The sequence below is a fragment of the Asparagus officinalis genome, chromosome 8 (genome assembly GCF_001876935.1).
Source record: "Asparagus officinalis chromosome 8, Aspof.V1, whole genome shotgun sequence".
NCBI lineage: Eukaryota > Viridiplantae > Streptophyta > Magnoliopsida > Asparagales > Asparagaceae > Asparagus > Asparagus officinalis.
In genome coordinates this window covers 75,998,621-76,018,271 of record NC_033801.1, presented here as the reverse complement: position 1 = coordinate 76,018,271, position 19,651 = coordinate 75,998,621, and the positions used below count along the sequence as shown (strand labels likewise).

The 19,651-nt window shown below is 32.7% G+C and overlaps 1 protein-coding gene across 1 annotated transcript; it reads right to left on the bottom strand.

Annotated features, from left to right (window-relative positions):
- LOC109820345 (cytochrome P450 CYP749A22-like) lies at positions 462-2,781 on the bottom strand. Its single transcript, XM_020386473.1, has 6 exons — positions 2,585-2,781; positions 2,274-2,497; positions 1,957-2,189; positions 1,499-1,871; positions 910-1,100; positions 462-839 (listed from the first exon to the last, which is right to left on the bottom strand). The coding sequence occupies exons 1-6, from the start codon at positions 2,757-2,759 to the stop codon at positions 605-607; spliced, it is 1,431 nt and encodes a 476-aa protein (XP_020242062.1). The 5' UTR covers positions 2,760-2,781; the 3' UTR covers positions 462-604.

Sequence of the window (19,651 nt, the reverse complement as noted above, 5' to 3'; positions counted from 1 at the left end):
TGGAGTAGTACTTTGGGTTTCTTCCAGCGACGGCGTTTTATTTCCCTCTGTGATTTTGAGCTCTGATTTGGGGGAATTAAAGAGGGGGCTGAAATTAAAGGGAGAGTAATTAAGGAAGAGAGATTTGAGGAGATATTGAGCAATATTTTAAGTTTAAAACACTCTTGTTGTTTTGATAGATCTCAAGTTTGAGATCTTCTCTTTGCAAATTTGTAATTTCTTATAATTAAATAAGAAATTATTTCTACTGCTCCCGTGGACGTAGGTAAGCTTGCCGAACCACGTAAATTTGTTGTCTTGCATTTGTGGTACTTGTTTTGATTGCTGTTTGTTCTCTAATCTCGTTTGTGGTTGTGTGTTCCCCCGGTTTTGCGCTCAACATTTGATTCCTCATATCTTCTCACATACAAGTTAAGTTTTACTTGATTTATCAATATCACATACGAATATACTTTCACATTTTGCATCATAGTATGTTCAATTAAAACAAAAATATGGCTGTTAAAATACATTTCTAAGGTAATCATGTGTGGTTCATAGATATTGAGGCTCCATGACTGGATACAATGCAATTCATTCTTACAGAAATAACGCGATTGGAAACCTAAAGCTTTTGGAGAATGACTTGAAGCCCATATTGGGGACGGGTGGTGATCTGTCTGATGGGGGCATGGACATAGCCAGGTGAAAGAGTGAAGGTATAATTCTGCAATATCATTGATAATGCAATTTTGGTCTCCATCATTGCGAGGCCTTGGCCCACGCAGAACCGAGGGCCCGTGCCAAACGGAAGGAAGCACATTGTATTGTTGGTTGCTCCTGCCACTCCATCAGCAAACCTCTCTGGGTTGAAGAGGTGAGCATCTTCTCCCCATAGTTGAGGATCATGCTGAATAATCATCAGCAAACCTCTCTGGGTTGAAGAGGTGAGCATCTTCTCCCCATAGTTGAGGATCATGCTGAATAATTAATGGTGAGAAAACCAGCTCTAAGCCTGCTGGCAGAACCAGTTTTCCTAGCCTCACCTCCTTTGCCACCTTTCTAGTGAGCCAGACTACTGGTGGATACAACCTTAAGGATTCATTGATGATCATGATCATCTGTAGTCAATAATATAAGTGAGCATCACCTTGTGAATTTAGAAGTTTACATGTATATTGTGATAAGAACTAACTTATATGTGGCCACTTTGAAGTATAAAATTTATATTGAAGGATACCGGTAATGAAATGAATGTAAAAATAGAATAGCCACCCCAAAAAAATTGTGATAAAAGTTTTGTTGTCATTGTATAGTGGTAATGAACAGTTGGTCAAAGAAAATGAAATTGACTTGTCAGTATTTGACGCATATAAATCGAAGTCCTAAGGCATTTGACTTTTGATCCATGGGAATCATATAAGTGTCAAGTGTCAGAGTATGTTGCACGGGTATGAGTTCAGGTATGGACATGGGTGCGGATACTCAAACTTCTCTTTAAGTAATTATGTTTACTTACTGTCTTTAATCTGGCAATGTTGCTGTCATCAGAAGTTGGAGACCTTCCTTCAAACAATTCGGTTGCCTCCTTTCTGGCTTTTTCTTGCCAATCAGTGTTGATGGCTAGAAGGAGAGCAGTCCATGTTAGTAGGCCAGCTGCGGTTTCGTGCCCCGCAAAGTAGAACGTCTTGCACTCGTCAATAATGTCATCCAGAGTGATTCTTTCATCCTTTTCGTACTCCTGATTTGCTTTGACAAGCAAGCCAAGTAAATCATTTCCGTAACCATCGGGGTCTCCAATTCGATTACTCTCCCTCCTCTTCATAACTAGTTTTACGATGATATCACGAATTTCCTTCTCGACTTCTTCTGCCTGTTTGTCGTCCCTACTCCTGAATAATAAGTTTCTTCAAGATGAGTAAAAAAATTTATTCTTCATTAATTATATAATAACACGGATAGAAAATGCGAGATCACCTCATAAATGGGAAGCGTACAGCCTCAGAATTTCGAGAGATAATTCTGGCTAGGTCCCCTAATTTTGTGAAGATATCCTTTCCTTGGATAAAACTGCTACCAAAGGCTGTCCTCGAAATGATATCCGACGACAAAACATGGAACTCTTGGAATAAATCCACCTCCTTGTTTTCATACTCTACCCATTTTTTCAGCATGTCATCCACGCTGGTCACTATTGCTGGAATCATGACCTGAGAAGCGCGCTATTTTCTTCTTATTATTGCATTAATTGGAAACGCAGTATTATGCTAAAATCTTGACCTGAAAAGCTCTACCTTTAGATTCTCAGCACGAAAAGCATGGTTAGCCAATTTCCGCTGCCTGGTCCACTTCTTTCCCTCTGTCGTCACCAGCCCGTCTCCGAGTAGCTTTCGTATAAATCCGGTTGCGGGCAGTTTTACGTACGCTCCCCCTCTGTTACTCAACACCTCTTTTACCAACTCTGGCTCGGATATCACCAACTGCGCCGACGGACCGTGCCATTTGAGGAAATTCCGTCCTACGACAAAAAAAAAAAAAAACTTTTAGCTTCTGCAAACAACTTAATTTAAACTCTTATAATATGTTTTTGAATGAGTCATGTTACCGTGTTCTTTGCCCCAGGCGTGCAAGTGAGGCAGGACCCTCGGTGATACGTCGTGTGACAGCTCCATCGGCCTGCTCCTTGCTTCTTTCACCATCGCTTCGGCTTCCTTCGCGTTCCCGTGGGGGAACTTATACCGAGGCCCTCGTACTCCCTGTGCCTCCATCATCTTCTCCATCCTGACTGGACCCCACCATACTCTTCGAGGAGATGAGGAGGAGGCTGTTGATCATGGTGTCGAGCGTGTGGACGCAACCTTTAGACGATACGAGGCAGTTTGTGATACAATATCAGTGCCCTATTTATGCTTATTAGGAGTTTTATTGTTGATAAATAAATATCCATTTTTTTTTCAAATTTGTTTTTTTTAATTAAAGGGGAGTCAATCATATCGGTCTGAATTGTTGAGATGCATGAGGTGCGGAGGGGAGATGCGCTCCATTTGTCCGATTTGTATGTCCGCATCACCGTAGTCTACGTGTGGTATTTCCGGTCGTTGCCTTTTTATTATTAGCTTGCAGTCCTCATCGTCTCATCTTGTGTCTATTTCTTAAGAACTGACTAGGACGTCCATCTTATCTCACTGCTACTGAGGCTTTAGTTCTTTATTATTATGAAACAGGCCAAGACTTGGCAAACTATAGTTTTTTAGCTCTCTCTGGCCTGCATATCTACAAGTGTGGTCTGTTGTTTTCTTTATTGTCTCTTACCATTTTTTTAAAAACTAGTTGAGATGCACGTGCAATGCACGTAGTTGAATATCATGATTATTTAAATTGATAAAAATAGAGTAAAAATAAAAAAGAAAATAAAGTTTTTTGTGAGATTGATCATCAACTCAATAAACTCTCTTAAGTAAAATATTTTTCCTTCAACCTAGACTGTGGCTAAGTGATCTACTATTTGTGAGTTATAAACACATTAATTCAGTACGATATCTCTATTTATTAGTATCTTGAAGTCTTCAAAATATGGGTGGTCATTCAATTCGCAAAAGAATTTTGTATATAAATTTACTTGCAATATGTCCATTAAACTTTTAGTTGTGGTTTGACTTATTCATATTAACTTTTAGTTGATGTTTCGCTCATATTTATATTATCTAATATTCTCATTCAATTTTATAGCTCATTCTCTATATCATAGAAGTAAAATTGAAGGTATGAAGAATTATTTTCTTACGAAATTAGAACAGGAAGATTATGATATATTTCGCTTGCGCTCTAAATATAACAATTTCTTTTTTCTTTGATGCAAGGTCCCTATTATATCTTACCCCAAACGATGTGAATAAAAAATATTACTATAACTTACTTGTCTAGGATAATTGTATTGTATATATGATACATAACTCATTTAGAATATCCATATCTCCTAAGTGGATTTTGTTGTTGTGAGGCAACATGTTAGAGACTCGTATTCAAACTTTTTTGCTCTATAAAAGACACAAAAATTTAGAGTGCATAGCTTATATATCGTAAAGAGCATCTTGATTCGTGAAGAATCTTTTCAAATAATGATATTATTATAATAATATTACTATTCAATATTAAATAAATTTTATTATATAAGGTTATATGACCTTTTTAAATAAATTATAAAGTACATATATGAAAATCACGATGCTTATAACCAGTAGTTGGGCTCCACAAAATAGGTTAATTTTACATTGTAGTTTACTATTTGTAGTACAATTGACAATACCATTACCTTTCCTCTTTATCTTATTATTCACACTTTTTTGATGTAAGTTCTCTCTTACTAATCATTCAATTGGCCATATTTAATTTTTATAATATCAGAGGTTAGAATATTCTCTTCTATTTAAAAAGTGTTGACATGATTTTCTTAAAAAATATATACACATAGTAACAATAGTATATACTTCAGTGCAACTCAAACATTGGCTAGAAGCCATTTAGAGTGAAGTCCTTTCAATGTTAGAATGGTGATATAGTGATTACACAATTTAAAAGTCAAAGAAGAAATTTCTACAAAGAAATATAATTTAATATGTCAAATTAATAACTAATTTATAAAATATACATGGACAGTACAAATAGCTATAGAAAGTAAGGTATATATCTTCATAAAAATTTTATAGTGAGTGACCAACTACAATCATCCTAATTTAAACATAATAATTATTATTTTAGTTACTAATTTGATACACGTAACTATGGAATAAATCTCCAGCAAAAAATAGGAATTAAGATTGTATTATGCTGTAAGTAAATAAATAAATGTTATTAGAGCTCCTCTTTATATTGAATTTAAAAGTAATAATTTAAATTATTAAGCACCAAATGTTAGTTCATGTGAGAAAGTAAAGTAATCTATAGTCTATATACGTATATAGTCAATCAATCAAACATATTAAAATTATAATGACCACAGACAAAATTATATGGTGGGTTCACATTAAATATAATTTGTAAAAAATAGTACATTAAAGTCAAAATCTTTTTAACCACTACATAGATTGTCTGAAAATTTTTGCATATATAAACTATACTGTCTAAGAATAGTGACGTGCATATTTAACTATGGTCTAATAATCTTAAGAACGACTTATTCTTTAATATCATCATTATTTGATGTATATGTGTATTACACTAAAAACACAATGAAAATTTAGCAAACTACAAAATAAACAACCTCAAAAGTTTTAAAAAGTTTAAAAAATCACTCTAAAATTTATAATTTATTAATACATAAAACTATTAAACATTACATTGAAATCAAGGAATTATAAAAAAATTATTAAAAATTTTCCAACTTTGTAGGGGTAATTTGCAATGTACTAAACTTTAAGGGTATTTTTTATAAATTTCAAGTTTAATAGATTTTTAATTAGTTATGTTATTTTCAAAAAATGTTATGAGTAATATTTACCATGACAAGTTTTTCCTAATTCTATACTTTTAAAATGTGTATGATAATTTTTGCAAAATTTTAATTTTTTAGGGGTTGTTAGTATTTTGCATATTTATTTTAGTGTCTATAGGTTAGAAATTCTATGGAGTTTTTTTTTAAAATTATGAATTTTAAGGACTTTTGTAATTTTTTTAACTTATAGCCATTTTCTATAGATTATAAATTCTTTATAGACTATTAATACTTCTTATGCTTTTAATTTACTAATAAATTTGAAATTTTCAATGTGTTTTTTGTAAATTTTGAACTTTAAATATTTGTTTGTAATTAAAAAAACTTTAAGATTGTTTTTATAAATTATAAATTATGTAGAAAATATTTATAATTCCTATATTTTTAATGTATCATTAGGTTAGAAATTATCAGGATTTTATAAATTTTATAATTTTAAGGGTTTTATTTTGTAATTTGTAAAAAGTTCAGAGTGTGTATTGTAAATTCTATAAATTTTTGGGGTTGTTTGTGCTATTTGTAGGTTTTTAATATGTTTATAAGTTTGACATTTTCAAGGTGTTTTTTATAAAATTTAAAATTTTTGGGGTATTTTGGTAATTTTTAAAATTTATAAGATATTTTTTCCAAAGTAAAAAAAAACCTTTTATTTTCTGGTTAGCATATATTTTTTAGATTTCTCACTGAATTGAGATAAGTAAAATTTATAAATTTTAAGATGGTTTAATAAAATTTTGAATTTGTAGGGGTGTTTTTGTAATTTAAAAAATTTAGAGAATATTTTTTACAAAGTCTAAAAACTTTTAGATGCTGGCTAGCATATGTCTTTTAGATTTCTCTATGAACTAAAATAAGTAAATGATTTGAATTATATGAAACGTATCTATTTTATCCAATAACATGTTAAGTCTCATTATGAATAGAATAAATCATTTTATTACCAATTCAAAGAAGATAAGATAATTATAATAGTTTAGGATAATAATATAATCTTTAAAAAAATCTAAGGGTAATATTAGTTTTAAAAAGATTTTTCCGAACTCGTACTTTTTGTCCTAAACTTGTTAGAAATTCTATGGAGTTTTTTTTTTTTTTGAAAATTATGAATTTTAAGGACTTTTGTAATTTTTTTAACTTATAGGTATTTTTTACAGATTGTAAATTCTTTATAGACTATTAATACTTCCTATGCTTTTAATTTACTAATGAATTTGAAAATTTTCAGTGTGTTTTTTGTAAATTTTAAATTTTAAACATTTGTTTGTAATTTTTAAAACTTTAAGGTTGTTTTTATAAATTATAAATTATGTAGAAAATATTTATAATTCCTATATTTTTAATGTGTTGTTAGGTCAGAAATTATCATGATTTTATAAATTTTATAATTTTAAGGGTTTTATTTTGTAATTGTAAAAAGTTCAGAGTGTGTATTATAAATTCTATAAATTTTTAGGGTTGTTTGTGTTATTTGTAGGTTTTTAATATGTTTATAAGTTTGATATTTTCAAGGTGTTTTTTATAAAATTTAAAATTTTAGGTGTATTTTTGTAATTTTTAAAATTTACAAAATATTTTCTCCAAAGTAAAAAACTTTTATTTTCTGGTTAGCATATATTTTTTAGATTTCTCGCTGAATTAAGACAAGTAAAAATTATAATTTTTAAGATGATTTAATAAAATTTTGAATTTGTAGGGGCATTTTTGTAATTTAAAAAATTTGAAGAATATTTTTTACAAAGTCCAATAACTTTTAGGTGCTGGCTAGCATATGTCTTTTAGATTTTTCTACGAACTAAAATAAGTAAATGATTTGAATTATATGAAACGTATCTATTTTATCCAATAACATGTTAAGTCTCATTATGAATAGAATAAATCATTTTATTACCAATTCAAAGAAGATAAGATAATTACAATAGATTAGGATAATAATATAATATTTAAAAAATCTAAGGGTAATATTAGTTACAAAAATATTTTTCCGAACTCGTACTTTTTAAGGGAGTATGTTATAACTCAAAATTATAAAAAAATAAGGAAAATAAAAATCATACCCACTTTAAAAGCACAAGTTCGGGAAAAGCTTTCAATAGTCAAAATTACTATGTATTATTTTAAATATTTAATTTAAATTATAATCTATCCTAAACCACAAAAAATCTAAGGGTAATATTTGAGTCGTCGGTCTATAGGATTTATGTACGTGCAATGCACGTGATTAAATATTATGATTAAGTATATTAGACTTATTTCTTAACTAAAATTTATTTCTCAGTTCCACTTTGATTATTTTTCTCACTTATGTTTTCAAACTTTACTATTGTGATTATTTTTTTAATGTTTGTTTGAATGAGCTACACCAAATTTAAAATTTTTATGTAATAATTGAATTGACAAGAAATAACTATAATCTAAATCTAATTTGAATTTTTATGTTATTTAGATCGGCATGAAACCAAGCTTGACTTAAGAAGGTATAATGTTGTAAAAGTGAAAAACACTTGAAAAGATAATGTTATAAAAGAATGATGAATAATTAAAGCCAATAAGACAAGATGATTAATTAAAAGTGGGCTAGAATAAAACTAAAGAGAATATAAATTTTGTTGCTAATCACTGTTAGACTTTAGAAAAAAATCATAAAATAAAGATTAATGCTAACTCTATTATATTTTTATATGATAAAAGCATACACATAACCATATAAAAATTAAAAGAGTTCATAAAAATCACTTCTAAAGATTCCTGATTTTACTAAAAAATTAAGTTGTTTTTAAAAATATTAAATAATTTAAATTTGTGTTGTATTTATAAAGAGCCTTGATGGAGATGCTTTTGTTTTAGCAGCTTGTTCTGAATGAGCCCTGCATATTAGCTTTAAAGTATAATATTTTTTCTTTATCGTGTTATATGAATGTCTGCTTGGTTTGCTTATCTATCTCTTATTTCTTTAATAAGTTGATATATTATTAACACAATTTATGATGATATGCATATCTTTCATACAAATTTGAGACAGATATAAGATAAATTTTATATTTAGTGGCCTTTAATAAGAATTTTAGTTGTAAAATATGTTACCTTCATATTTAAAGATATTAAAATCTGACAGTACTATTACATGCTTATCTTTGATCGTGTTCTTAAAATTTTATCTTTCGTTGGTAGTCATATCCCCAAATAAGGATACTTGCAAAGTCGTGCCACTATATAGAGAAAATAAAAATTTTAATTTTAATTTTTTTTACTTACACTATGGTAACTAAGTATCAAGTGCATATTTTTTGTCCATTATAGTGATTATTTCATCTTATCTAGTTTATTATATCTCGCAATGTAGTTGATTAATGACTTCACTTTAGTTTCTATTGCAAGATTATTTATATAAATTTTTATATTAAGTTTATGATTCCTTCAGTATTTTTAGAATAAAGTATGAAAATTTATAAGTACTTACTAATTTTTTTTGTACTTTTCATGAATAATATTTTTTTAATTAGGACATAACTGTTCAATATGTTCTTCAAGAAGAACTCGGTTAGTGCTTCTTTGCTCGATATGCTTTTTATCAATGTTAATTCAGGTGATTCATGAATGTTTCTGAATTTTGAGTTTATTTCCTTCACTTCTCCATTTGTAATGAAAACAACTTAGTTTTTTTAAAGGATATCTCTGAACTTTCTGATAGTTTCTCCATACATAACTCCTTGTATTTTTTTACTTTATAAATAAATATTATCAATATTAGAGATAAATTTTTATACATTATAATCAATTAATGCTAACATATTATATCTTAATGTAATAATATCAAACATTTCCTCTTTTCTTTGCCAAATTTTAGCCTTTTATGATTTAAACTTTTGAGGGTGTGTTTTGTAATTTTTAAACTTTGATAGTATTTTATGAAAATTTTAAATTTTAAGTTGGGCGCTTATAATTTTTATGTTTCATGTATTGATGATAAGTTTTTAAATGTTAGAATATTTCTCGTAACTCTGAAAATTTGAAAGTATTTTTATAATTACTAAAATTTTGGATTGTTTTTTAAAATTTTTAAATTTTTAGTAATCTGCTGATAATTTCTAAATTTGATATGTACCAGTTATAAGTTTTAAAATTTTAGAGTTTTTTAATAATTTTTTTACTTTTAAGAGAGTTTTTGTAATTTTTGTACCTTTGAGGTTATTGTTTACTAATTTTAAATTTCTATGTACCTAATGGTAATCACTGGAATCCATCTATGTTATTTCTAAGTTTTGAAATCTCTAAATTTTAGAATTTTTTATAATTTAAACATGGCTAAATGACACTTATATACCCTATTGTTTTTCTCTTGTAGTAGTTATATACCCTAAGTTACAAAACATAGCAAAAAAATACCCTTTAGTTGGTAACTGTTTAAATTTAGCTAACGGTGTTTAAAAATACATGAAAGGATAATAATGCACCTCCTTAAGAATTAACCTCCCTCCCAACATAGTGAAAGCTCTACTTTTCTAGTGTTATCCATATTAAAGAGGAAGAAGAAGTTGGAGGCCACGAAAAGAAGATGATGATGATGAAAATAATCTAATTTGCGCGCAAGGGGGAGGGGGTAGGTAATACAGTAAATAATACAATAAATAAGGGTAAGAAGTATTCAAGTTGGTCATAGGTCCAGCACGTGGGAATATTCAGAGAATATTCTCACAGTTGGTTAACAGAAGGTACCAACTTGCAAATTTTTGCCAACTCAGAGTATTTTTTTGATATATTTTGTAACTTAGGGTATATAACTGCTTCAAGAGCGAAACACATAGGGTATATAAATGTAATTTAGGCTTTAAACTTTTGAGGTTGTTTTTACAATTTAAAAAATATTGAGGGTGTTAATTACAAGTTTTAAATTTGTAGATATCTTGTTTGTTTTTAAGTTTTAAAAAGTCAAGGTGTTTTGTGTAGTTTTAAACATTTACATCTATTATAAGCAAATTTTGAAACTTTTGGGTTATTTTATAATACTTCATGTATTATAATATGTTATCTATGTATAATTTCTTAATCTTATTTTTTCTATATTTTTGAGTTATAGGTAGTTCATATGGAGTTAATATAGGATATAATTAGTATTTGGATAGATTAAGATTTAAGTGAAAATATTCAAAATAACTTTTTTTTAATTGTTGACCTATAGATAGTTCACGTGGAATTAGATAAGATATGATTAAAATTAGTATAGATTAGGATAATAATATAATATTCAAAAAAAGCTAAGGGTAATACTGACTATAGAAAGATTTTTCCGAACTCGTGCTTTTAAAGGGAGTATGATATGATGTATACACTTGAGTTATGTAAACTTTCAAAACAGTTAACCCCACACACGGTTGGTACAGCACTTCCCTTGGAGAACTCGAAGGGTCCCGTGTTCGATTCCCTCGCTGGCTCCCATTTAATTTTGACCGTTACTTAAGGGCTTGTTTGGATTGAGGGGAATAAGGGTGAAGGGAAGTGTGGGGAACCATTAACCTCTATTCACCTTGTTTGGGAACATTTAGGAGGTGAAGTTATTCACCCTAGTTCCCCTTAGTTCACCCCCCTAACAGTATAAAATTTGTTACCCCCCAAATTGGGGTGTAACCAAGGGGAAGAGAACTCCCTTCCCTTCCCTTCCATTCTCTCACATAGTTTCCCTTAACTTCCCTTCACCCCCTACAAATCCAAACATGCTCTAAAAATAAATCTTCTCAATATTAGTCCTCTAAATCTCTTGTAATCTGAATTAATCGCTCAGATCATAAAACTTGTTTGAGTCTTGCAATTGTTAAATTATTTACAAGTTTACCCTCGCATCATTAAAATTATTAGGTTCCTCAATTCTCTAAAAGTTATTTTGAGATTATTCATTTCAATAAAAAGTATAAAAAGAACTAGATAGATTAATTTTTAAAAAGTTGTGAGAATTAAGGGATCTAATAGTATTTTTATTAATTTTATTAGTCCTTTAAATCTTTCATGTTCTAAAACTAATCCCTCAAATTAACCATGAAAGTCGCTATTAAATACTATAATTCTTAATTTAATTCGAAATTTCTCCCTTAAATCATTAAAATTGTTATTAGATTCCTTCATTCTTAAAAAGTTCTTTAAAAATTATTCTCCCTTCAATAAAAAGTAGAAGCAACGGCTAAAGAGATTAATTTAAAAAAGATTGTGAGAATTAGACGACTTAATAGCGTTTCTATTAATTTGAGGGGGTAATTTCAAAATAATTTGAGGGGGTAATTTCAATGATTTGAAACCTATCAACTTAAAAACAAAGATTTTTTTTTTGTTTTTATTTTGACAAATTGAGTCAAAGTTTACCCTATTTATTTTGAAACCAACCTACTTCAGCTTTTTTATAGAACAATATTAGTGTTTTATAACTTTTACATTTTGCAATTAATCCCCAAGATCATGAAAAGTGCTACAATCTCCCGCTTATTCTTAACTCATTTAGAAAAGTCATCCCCTCAAATAATTAAAGCTTCTATTAGGCCCTTCAATCATTAAATTATTATAAAATGAGTCCCTCTAAACAAGAGTAGAAATAATCATTAAATTATTAAACCTTCTATTAACCAAATCAAACAAACATCGAGATAAAGGCCAAACAAATCAAAACAACGACACAAATCCAAACACAATAGTTTTACGTGGTTTGGCAAATTGTGTACGTCCACGGGGCAAGAAGGGGATTGCGTTTTCACTAATAGAGAAGAAGAGTACAAACTGAGATAACAAAACGCTCAAACCAATCAACTAATCTCACCAACAAATCTCTTAATCTCTCCAAATAAACCCTCAAACAATTGCTCAGAAAAACTCTCCTTTTTCTGAGCTCCAATATCCCCAAACCAATCTCCAATCCAAGCCCAAAGAAACCCTAATTCGTATGTTAGTATTTATAGTAAATACCAAACCCAAACTGAACGGGAAACCAATATTGGGCTTGACCCGTTACACGGTCGACTGTCACGGTCGACCGCGACCAACAACAGAACCCAGAAATCCAATACAGGGTATGGCGGTCGACCGCGCCAATCGACAGAGCCAAAGTCGACTACAGGGTAGAGGCGGTAGATCGCGGCGATCGACCACGACGAATCCAAAATCACACCCTGAACCTGTGCACGTTCGCGGTCGACCGGCCTTGTGCCGCGGTCGACCGCGCAGCTTCCAAACAGTTCCCCTGCGCTTTCAAAACCTGTTCTTCACCAAATTTCTCACCGATTCTACAATAACAACAGGAGTTATTAATTTGAAAAGGATTATGAAAATCGGTAGACCTAATAAAAAGTTCAATGAAATGAGCGACTTATTTCAAAATCTTGAGAATTTGTGAATTCAATAGCAATTTCAATTGTTTCTGGACTTATTTCAAAATATGAAAGATTTAAGGGATTAATACTAAAAACCCTTAAAGAAAGGTTTCTCTAGCTATCCAAGATTTTATCTATTTTTAGCTATAAACCCAAAATCTCATCTCATTTATTACAAACTCATAGACTTCATTTCAAAAGGTCTTTTTGGCTACGTACGTAACTAAAGTTTTACCCACATCAAATTTTAAACCTCTCTACTTCGAAAGCCACTCTTAGATTAGAATATTTAACCGAATTTTTATTAAACACATTTCATATTTTAGGAGTTTGTATACATGTTAGATGCTAAATTTCCTATCACTTGCTATAATTTTTCTAAGTGGTTATATATGTGTAGGATGTAACCAGATGTTTTAACCATTATATTTTGGCTTTTTAATGCTGCAATGGTGCGATATCAAGAACCATGGATATCATATTTGCCTATAAACCCAAAGTTTTAGTCTTGTTAACTTTTTATCTTGTTCACTTTATTATTTTTTTAAAAAGTTTTTACAGCATTTATTTTAAGATCCACCAACTTCAAAAATCACCTTAGATTTAACATACTCAAAAAAATTATTTTTCAATCCACTTTATATGTTAGCAATTTGGTATTGTTGTAAGTTATTTAGGTACTGATGTAAGTTAATATATTAATTTTTAATTGCTATATTTTGCTTCAAAGTAATTAAGTGTGTAATGTGTTTTTAAATAAAATGCTTAATCTATTATTTTTGAGCTCTTTTCACACAAATGTTGCTGCATCGCGCGGGTTAATTCTTCTTTTTGTATTTCATACTAATGCTCATCTACTGTCTCATACTCACTGGGTTTACTAGCTCTTGAGTTTATTGGAAGTTATATCAATAATTCATTTTTTATTTGGTTATATGATCAAGTAACACCTACACTTGATGTACCACGAAACACATATCCTGGAAGCTATATCAATAATTCGTTTGTACGTTTGTTACTTTTTGAAGGATATAATTTTATATTTCAAAAATGCCTTTGCAGGTTGAGGGATCTAGGGCCCGTTTGGTTGCTGTAAAGAGGAGTTGAAATGGACAGAAAGCCTGCTAAAACTGATAAAAACTATCAATTTTGGCAGGCTTTCTTGCAAAAACGCCCCAAAAAATAACATTTTTGCAAGAAAGCCTGCCAAAACTAACAGTTTTTGTCAGTTTTGGCAGGCTTTCCCAAGCCCTCTTTAGCAACCAAACGGGCCCTAATTTTATCGGCCAAAAGCTAGATCACTAAGTAAGATTTTTTTTTAAATCCGGGTTAGTAATTTGTGGTGAATAGGATTTGATCCCGGACCCTCTTATTCCATTTCAAAGTCATTAGTTGCAATGAGGGTTAATTGATATAAACTTATATTCTTACAATTACACAGATAAAAGGTGACATGCAATAGCTTAAACAAAAATATCTTACTTTTTAAAATTGGAAACTCTGTCATGACATGTCACCCCAAGAGTTGAAATAGATTAAGATAAGAACCTATGCAACACAATTAACTCGAAACTTATGCGAAAGATTGATTAAACCCGTGTATTCAGGTATAAGAATTTTTGGACGTTTAATTGAAGATCCATGTTATCTATTGACCGATTTACCATGAAATTCTAATCCCCAAGATAAACACTTGTGCATGATATCTAAATGACATGTCTATTATGGGAACTGATTCTCCATTGGATGCTAGACTTCAAACAAAGCGTAGATGAGTCAGTAAATAGATGGTTTCTGAAAAATAATAATATACCTATTTCTTTCCAATGGTTTCCTAATCAAGCATTTATGGATCTAGAGAAAAGGGAAGCTATGCTTGTCAAGTTTGTTAGCCGTCTCGGTGGTTTCTCTCATCAAGTATTGGCCTTGATTTGTCAATAATTCTTAATTATATATACTATCTTTTCTTTTTTCTCCTTTGGGTGCAGTGAAATGGATGGCAACTTCAGGCTGCTTAGAGGGTCATAATGCCTTTGCAAATCGAAGTTTGCATTTTTAGGGAATATGAGAAAGTGTTGCCTGGGCTAGATTTGTCAGTTATTCATACTTACACTCTGATGTAATTTGGAAAATGTCTATATCAATCACAATATATTTTTATAAAAGTGATAATATGTTGCACTTTCAAAACAGTTTTTATCCCCTTCCAATATTAGGCCCTCTAATCTTAAATATTTTGACATTAGTTACTTAAATAATTGAAATTGCTATTAGGTTTCCCAACTCTTATATGTTGCTACCCTTACTCTTAAGAGGGCGGGGCTTGTAAGAATTGAGGGATTGAATAACAATTTCAATGATTTTAGGGACTACATTTGAGACGACTTTAAAGAATTTGGGTACATAATAGCTAAATATGATATGATTTGGTGCCGTGATCCTCTCATTTCTTGTAATTATATTGGTTATAGATTTTAAACATAATTAATATTCATCTCTATCATCGATAAACAATCCCATAGGTTCCCTGATTCCTCGTCTTACCAACATAGCTATGCTCTTTTACTACAATCTTTGGCATTTCCATCATAAGCTAATGGTGGTTTGTTGCCAAAATTTTCATGTTTTAGACAAAATCCCAAAGAAACATATTTTTATGGAGAAATATTTGAAATCAACCATTTTGAGAATTTAATCGGCAAAAACAACATTCTTCCTTAAAAATGAGCAAAATCAACCGTTTTTCACCCTCGCGGGGAGAAAACGGTCGATTTTGCTGAAGGGGATTTTTTAATTACACGGTACTACTAGTCTCATGTAACTAGGGCCTGTTAATCCATCATTAGCTATTTCAAGGAAATGGAAAATGGACGGGACTACTAGTCCCGTATAATTTGGCCGCTTAATTAAGGCTTTAAATTACATGGGACTAGTAGTCACGTGTATCAATCCCGTGTATCGTAGAAATTGTATTTCAGCAAAATCGACCGTTCTCTCACGACGAGTGTGTTGCTCGTCGGTAGAAGCGTGCTCGCAAACCAAACACCCACACTCGACGAACAAGAGAGAGGAGAACAACCAACGAGTGCAATTCACAAAAGAACGGCACAAACCAATCACAAACATAGAGATTTACGTGGTTCGGCAAGTTGCCTACGTCCACGGGGAGAGGATAGGGAGATTTCACTATATGGAGGAAAAATACAATGGGTTATAACTCTTTCAAACACTCAAAATAACCCTAACCAACAATCTCTCACTCCCTCACAATAATCCCCCGTTCAAAGTGCTCAAAAGACTCTCTTTTCTCTCTCTTCAAATCTCTTCTAAAACGTTATATATATATAGAAACCCTAAAACCAAAACAGACTAGGAATCCTAATAATTCTAAAACCAAAACCAAAACAGACTAGGAATCATATTTGTCCTAATAACCCGCTATCTAACAATTCTCCACCTCGGCGAAGTGTTCCCAAAACGGAGTCGACACCAACAAGAGCACCAATGTGTCGTCTCTCTAAATTCGGTTGTACCAATATGGTTGCCTACGTACCCCCTCTCCCAATGGATCAAACCGCCCGTAGTTCATTCAAATGGCCTCGAAAGGCCTCAACAAGCACAAATCCGCAATAAGTTTCTACACACCAATTTCTCCTTTCCTGCAGCTTAAAACCCCAATGGCTGAGTCATATAAATTTCTTCATCAAGATCACCATGAAAAAGAGCTATTTTCACAACCAACTGATCCAATTCCAAAATGTATTGTGCCACCAAAGCTAGCAAGATCCGAATCGAAGAGTGCTTCACCACCGGAGAAAAGACTTCATTGTAGTCAATGTCTTCTTTCTATGCATAACCCTTCATAACCAATCTAGCCTTAAACCTCATAGGAGTGCCCTGAATGCCCACCTTCTTCGTATACACTCATTTGCAACCAATAGCCTTCCGCCCCTTTGGAAGCTCAACAAGCTCACATGTGTTGTTCCTACCTACATAGACTCCTACCACAAATCAGCCTCTGAACTCTGCTCAGCCTTTCTGAATGTAGTAGGAACCATCTCGTTAACACTCTCCAGCGAAAGTGCATATGCAATGATTGTGTCCGTATACCTCGCTGGCAACAGTATGTATCTCCTCGGTCTCCGAACTGCAATCGAATCCTGAACCTGAGTCGTCAGTCCCTGATTCTGCTCTGTCGTACATGTATCCTCCAACTCATCATCATGCTCGCCTGGCATCATCTCAGTCGGTACTCTAATAGATATGGTCCCATCTGGACTATGTGGAGCTGCATCAATCTCCACCACCTACGATATCTCCTCTATCGGGGTGCGCTCCACCTGATGAGAGCTGATAGACTTCAAGAGCGAAGCCTCATCGGATGTGACGTCTCTACTCAGCACTGTTTTTTTCCCAACTGGATCCCAAAGCTTGTATCCTTTCACACCATGCTTGAATCCTACAAATATGATATTCCTAGCTCGAGGTTCCAATTTATCTGTTCTGACATGATAAAATGCAGAGCACCTAAATACCTTGAGCTTATCATAGTCGTGTGCTGGCTCTCCCGTCTACATCTCCATAGGGGTTTTTCCCTCAATCGTAGATGAAGGCAACCTATTAATAAAGTGGCTCACATATGAAAGTGTCTCAGCTCAAAAGATCTTCTCCAAACCATTCTGCGATAACAAACATCGGACCTTCTCCAGTAAAAACCAATTCAACCTCTCAGCTACCCCATTCTGCTGTGGTGTATAACTAACTGTGAAGTGCCTCTCTATGCCCTCGTCTCGACATAGCGGCTAAAAATGGTCTGAAGTGTACTGGCCGCTATTGTCGGATTTCAACGTCTTGATATTTCTCCCTGTCTGTAGTTCTAATCTTCTTTTTCACTCCATAAATATCTCTAGGACTTCACTCTTCTTTGCCATGGTGTACACCTAACAACACTGTAGGCTGTCTAAAAATTCTTACAGATAGTTGATCCCCATCAAGCACTGATAATGAAGGTTACAATTCGACGACTTCTAGAAAGTTACAAATTAAAGACTTTCATAACGATCGATGAATGTTACAATTCAACAACCTTCACAACAACCAATAAAAGTTCTGATTCGACGACCTTCATAATCATCAACAGGAGTTACAGTTGACGACTCTTACATTCCAAGGAGCCAAGATGAAGATCATAATCTTTGCAACGCTCTAACTAAAAAGACTACAAATCAATGGTCTTTTTAACTCAAAATGCGCAGCTAGTTGCTACGTTCCAAGAACAAAATGCAGAGCTCACCTCTGCGTTCCAAGAACAGAATGCAGGGTTCACTACCGTGTTCTCAGCTCAACACGCAGAGCTCAACTACGCGTCTCAAGTTAAAGATGCAGAGTTCATACCCAGAACACGAATTTCATGTTTGACCCGTTCAAACACGAGCTAAACGGTTCTAAAACCGTTTCTCACGATTTGAGGGGGATTACACCCAATTAGGAGCGATTTTTGGGGTTAGTTATACTCCTTAATCCCTTATAAATAGCTAAAAAATTAGCTTAAATTGGATTTTTGGCAGATCATTTTGGAGGATCGAAATTAGCATGCTTTGGATTTTGGAGAATTTGGAGTATCATCAAGAGCCATTCTTGGATCTTTTCCTTGGCTTGTGAACCATTTCGGTTAGAACAAAAAGGATTAATTTCATTTCTCAAATTAACTCTTCACCGAGTTCTCAAACTCGTCCAGAGTTCTTAAACTCGTGAGAGTTTTAAACTTGTATTGCAAGTTCTTCCCATCAAGAGGAATCAACCAAGTTCCACGAGGCGAAGCATTCAGATCGTTAACGGGATACAAGATTCAAACTCTCAACACCTAGAAGAACCCAAGTTTAAACAAAGGGGAAGGTCTCCATTGATCACTTCCTTCTTTTGTAAAACGGGATACCGATATAGAAGAGTTGTAAATTTTTTTCTAAGTCGGTTAGAGAGATATTACAGTGAGAGATTATATTCATTCTTTTTCTAAGTCAGTTAGGAAAATTAATACGAATTTTATTTTCATTTCCTCTTTAATTTTTCTACAAACAAAAGATGAAGACTCTGCTAGGGAAAAGCTTTTTCACCGATGAAGAAGTGGTGGCGTAATCCGACATCAAGCTCACTAGAACAATGGTTGAAACTCCGACCGTGGAGTTCGACCAAGCCAAGTACGAGGAGCTCATTTCCTCCGGATCCCTTAGCCCTAAGGCTATGCGCACGGTCCACCAAGTCTCTAAGGAGATTAAGATTCCAATTGTTGCCGACCCGCCAAAGGAGAGCCTCTCTCTGGGATCGCACTGTTCATACTGTCCTTCTACATATGAAGAGGCCACTCAACTACAACTAAACTTGGCAATCGAGTTAAAAGCCCTACACCTGTGCCTGAACAAAAGGTATCGGGTCATAAGAGGCCCATCACTGTGACTAACTTGATCAGTATAGATGCTGATGTTACTGTAAAAGCCTTAAAACAGGCTAAGAAGAACACTGCTCGACGAAGGAGGACATCCCTACAACGAGCATAACTCCGGGAAAGCCGATCCTTCAATCAACTTGAGCTTCGCATTTGTGAACCTAAACACGACCCTGAGCTCCGTGTTTCTACTTTAGAACATGAGCCTCACGTTTATGTGCCTAAGCACGAGCCTCGTGTGAGCCAGACTGAACACGGCCCTTAGTGGCACGTTGTACAATCAAAATGCGGACCTTAGGCCCGCGTTGAATACGAACCTCACCTTCGCGTTGATCAAGCAAAACGCGAACCTCGCATTCAGAAGGGGGTTGCGCATGACCCTCGCGTTCAGTT

What these genes read in the sequence shown, in the direction of transcription:
- LOC109820345 (XM_020386473.1), bottom strand. Translation starts at nt 2,759, where the DNA reads ATGGAGAAGATGATGGAGGCACAGGGAGTACGAGGGCCTCGGTATAAG. An exon ending in TTCGTGCTGAGAATCTAAAG is followed by an intron (nt 2,190 to 2,273) that starts GTAGAGCTTTTC and finishes CGCGCTTCTCAG; the next exon opens with GTCATGATTCCAGCAATAGT. An exon ending in CACCTCTTCAACCCAGAGAG is followed by an intron (nt 840 to 909) that starts GTTTGCTGATGA and finishes CAACCCAGAGAG; the next exon opens with GTTTGCTGATGGAGTGGCAG.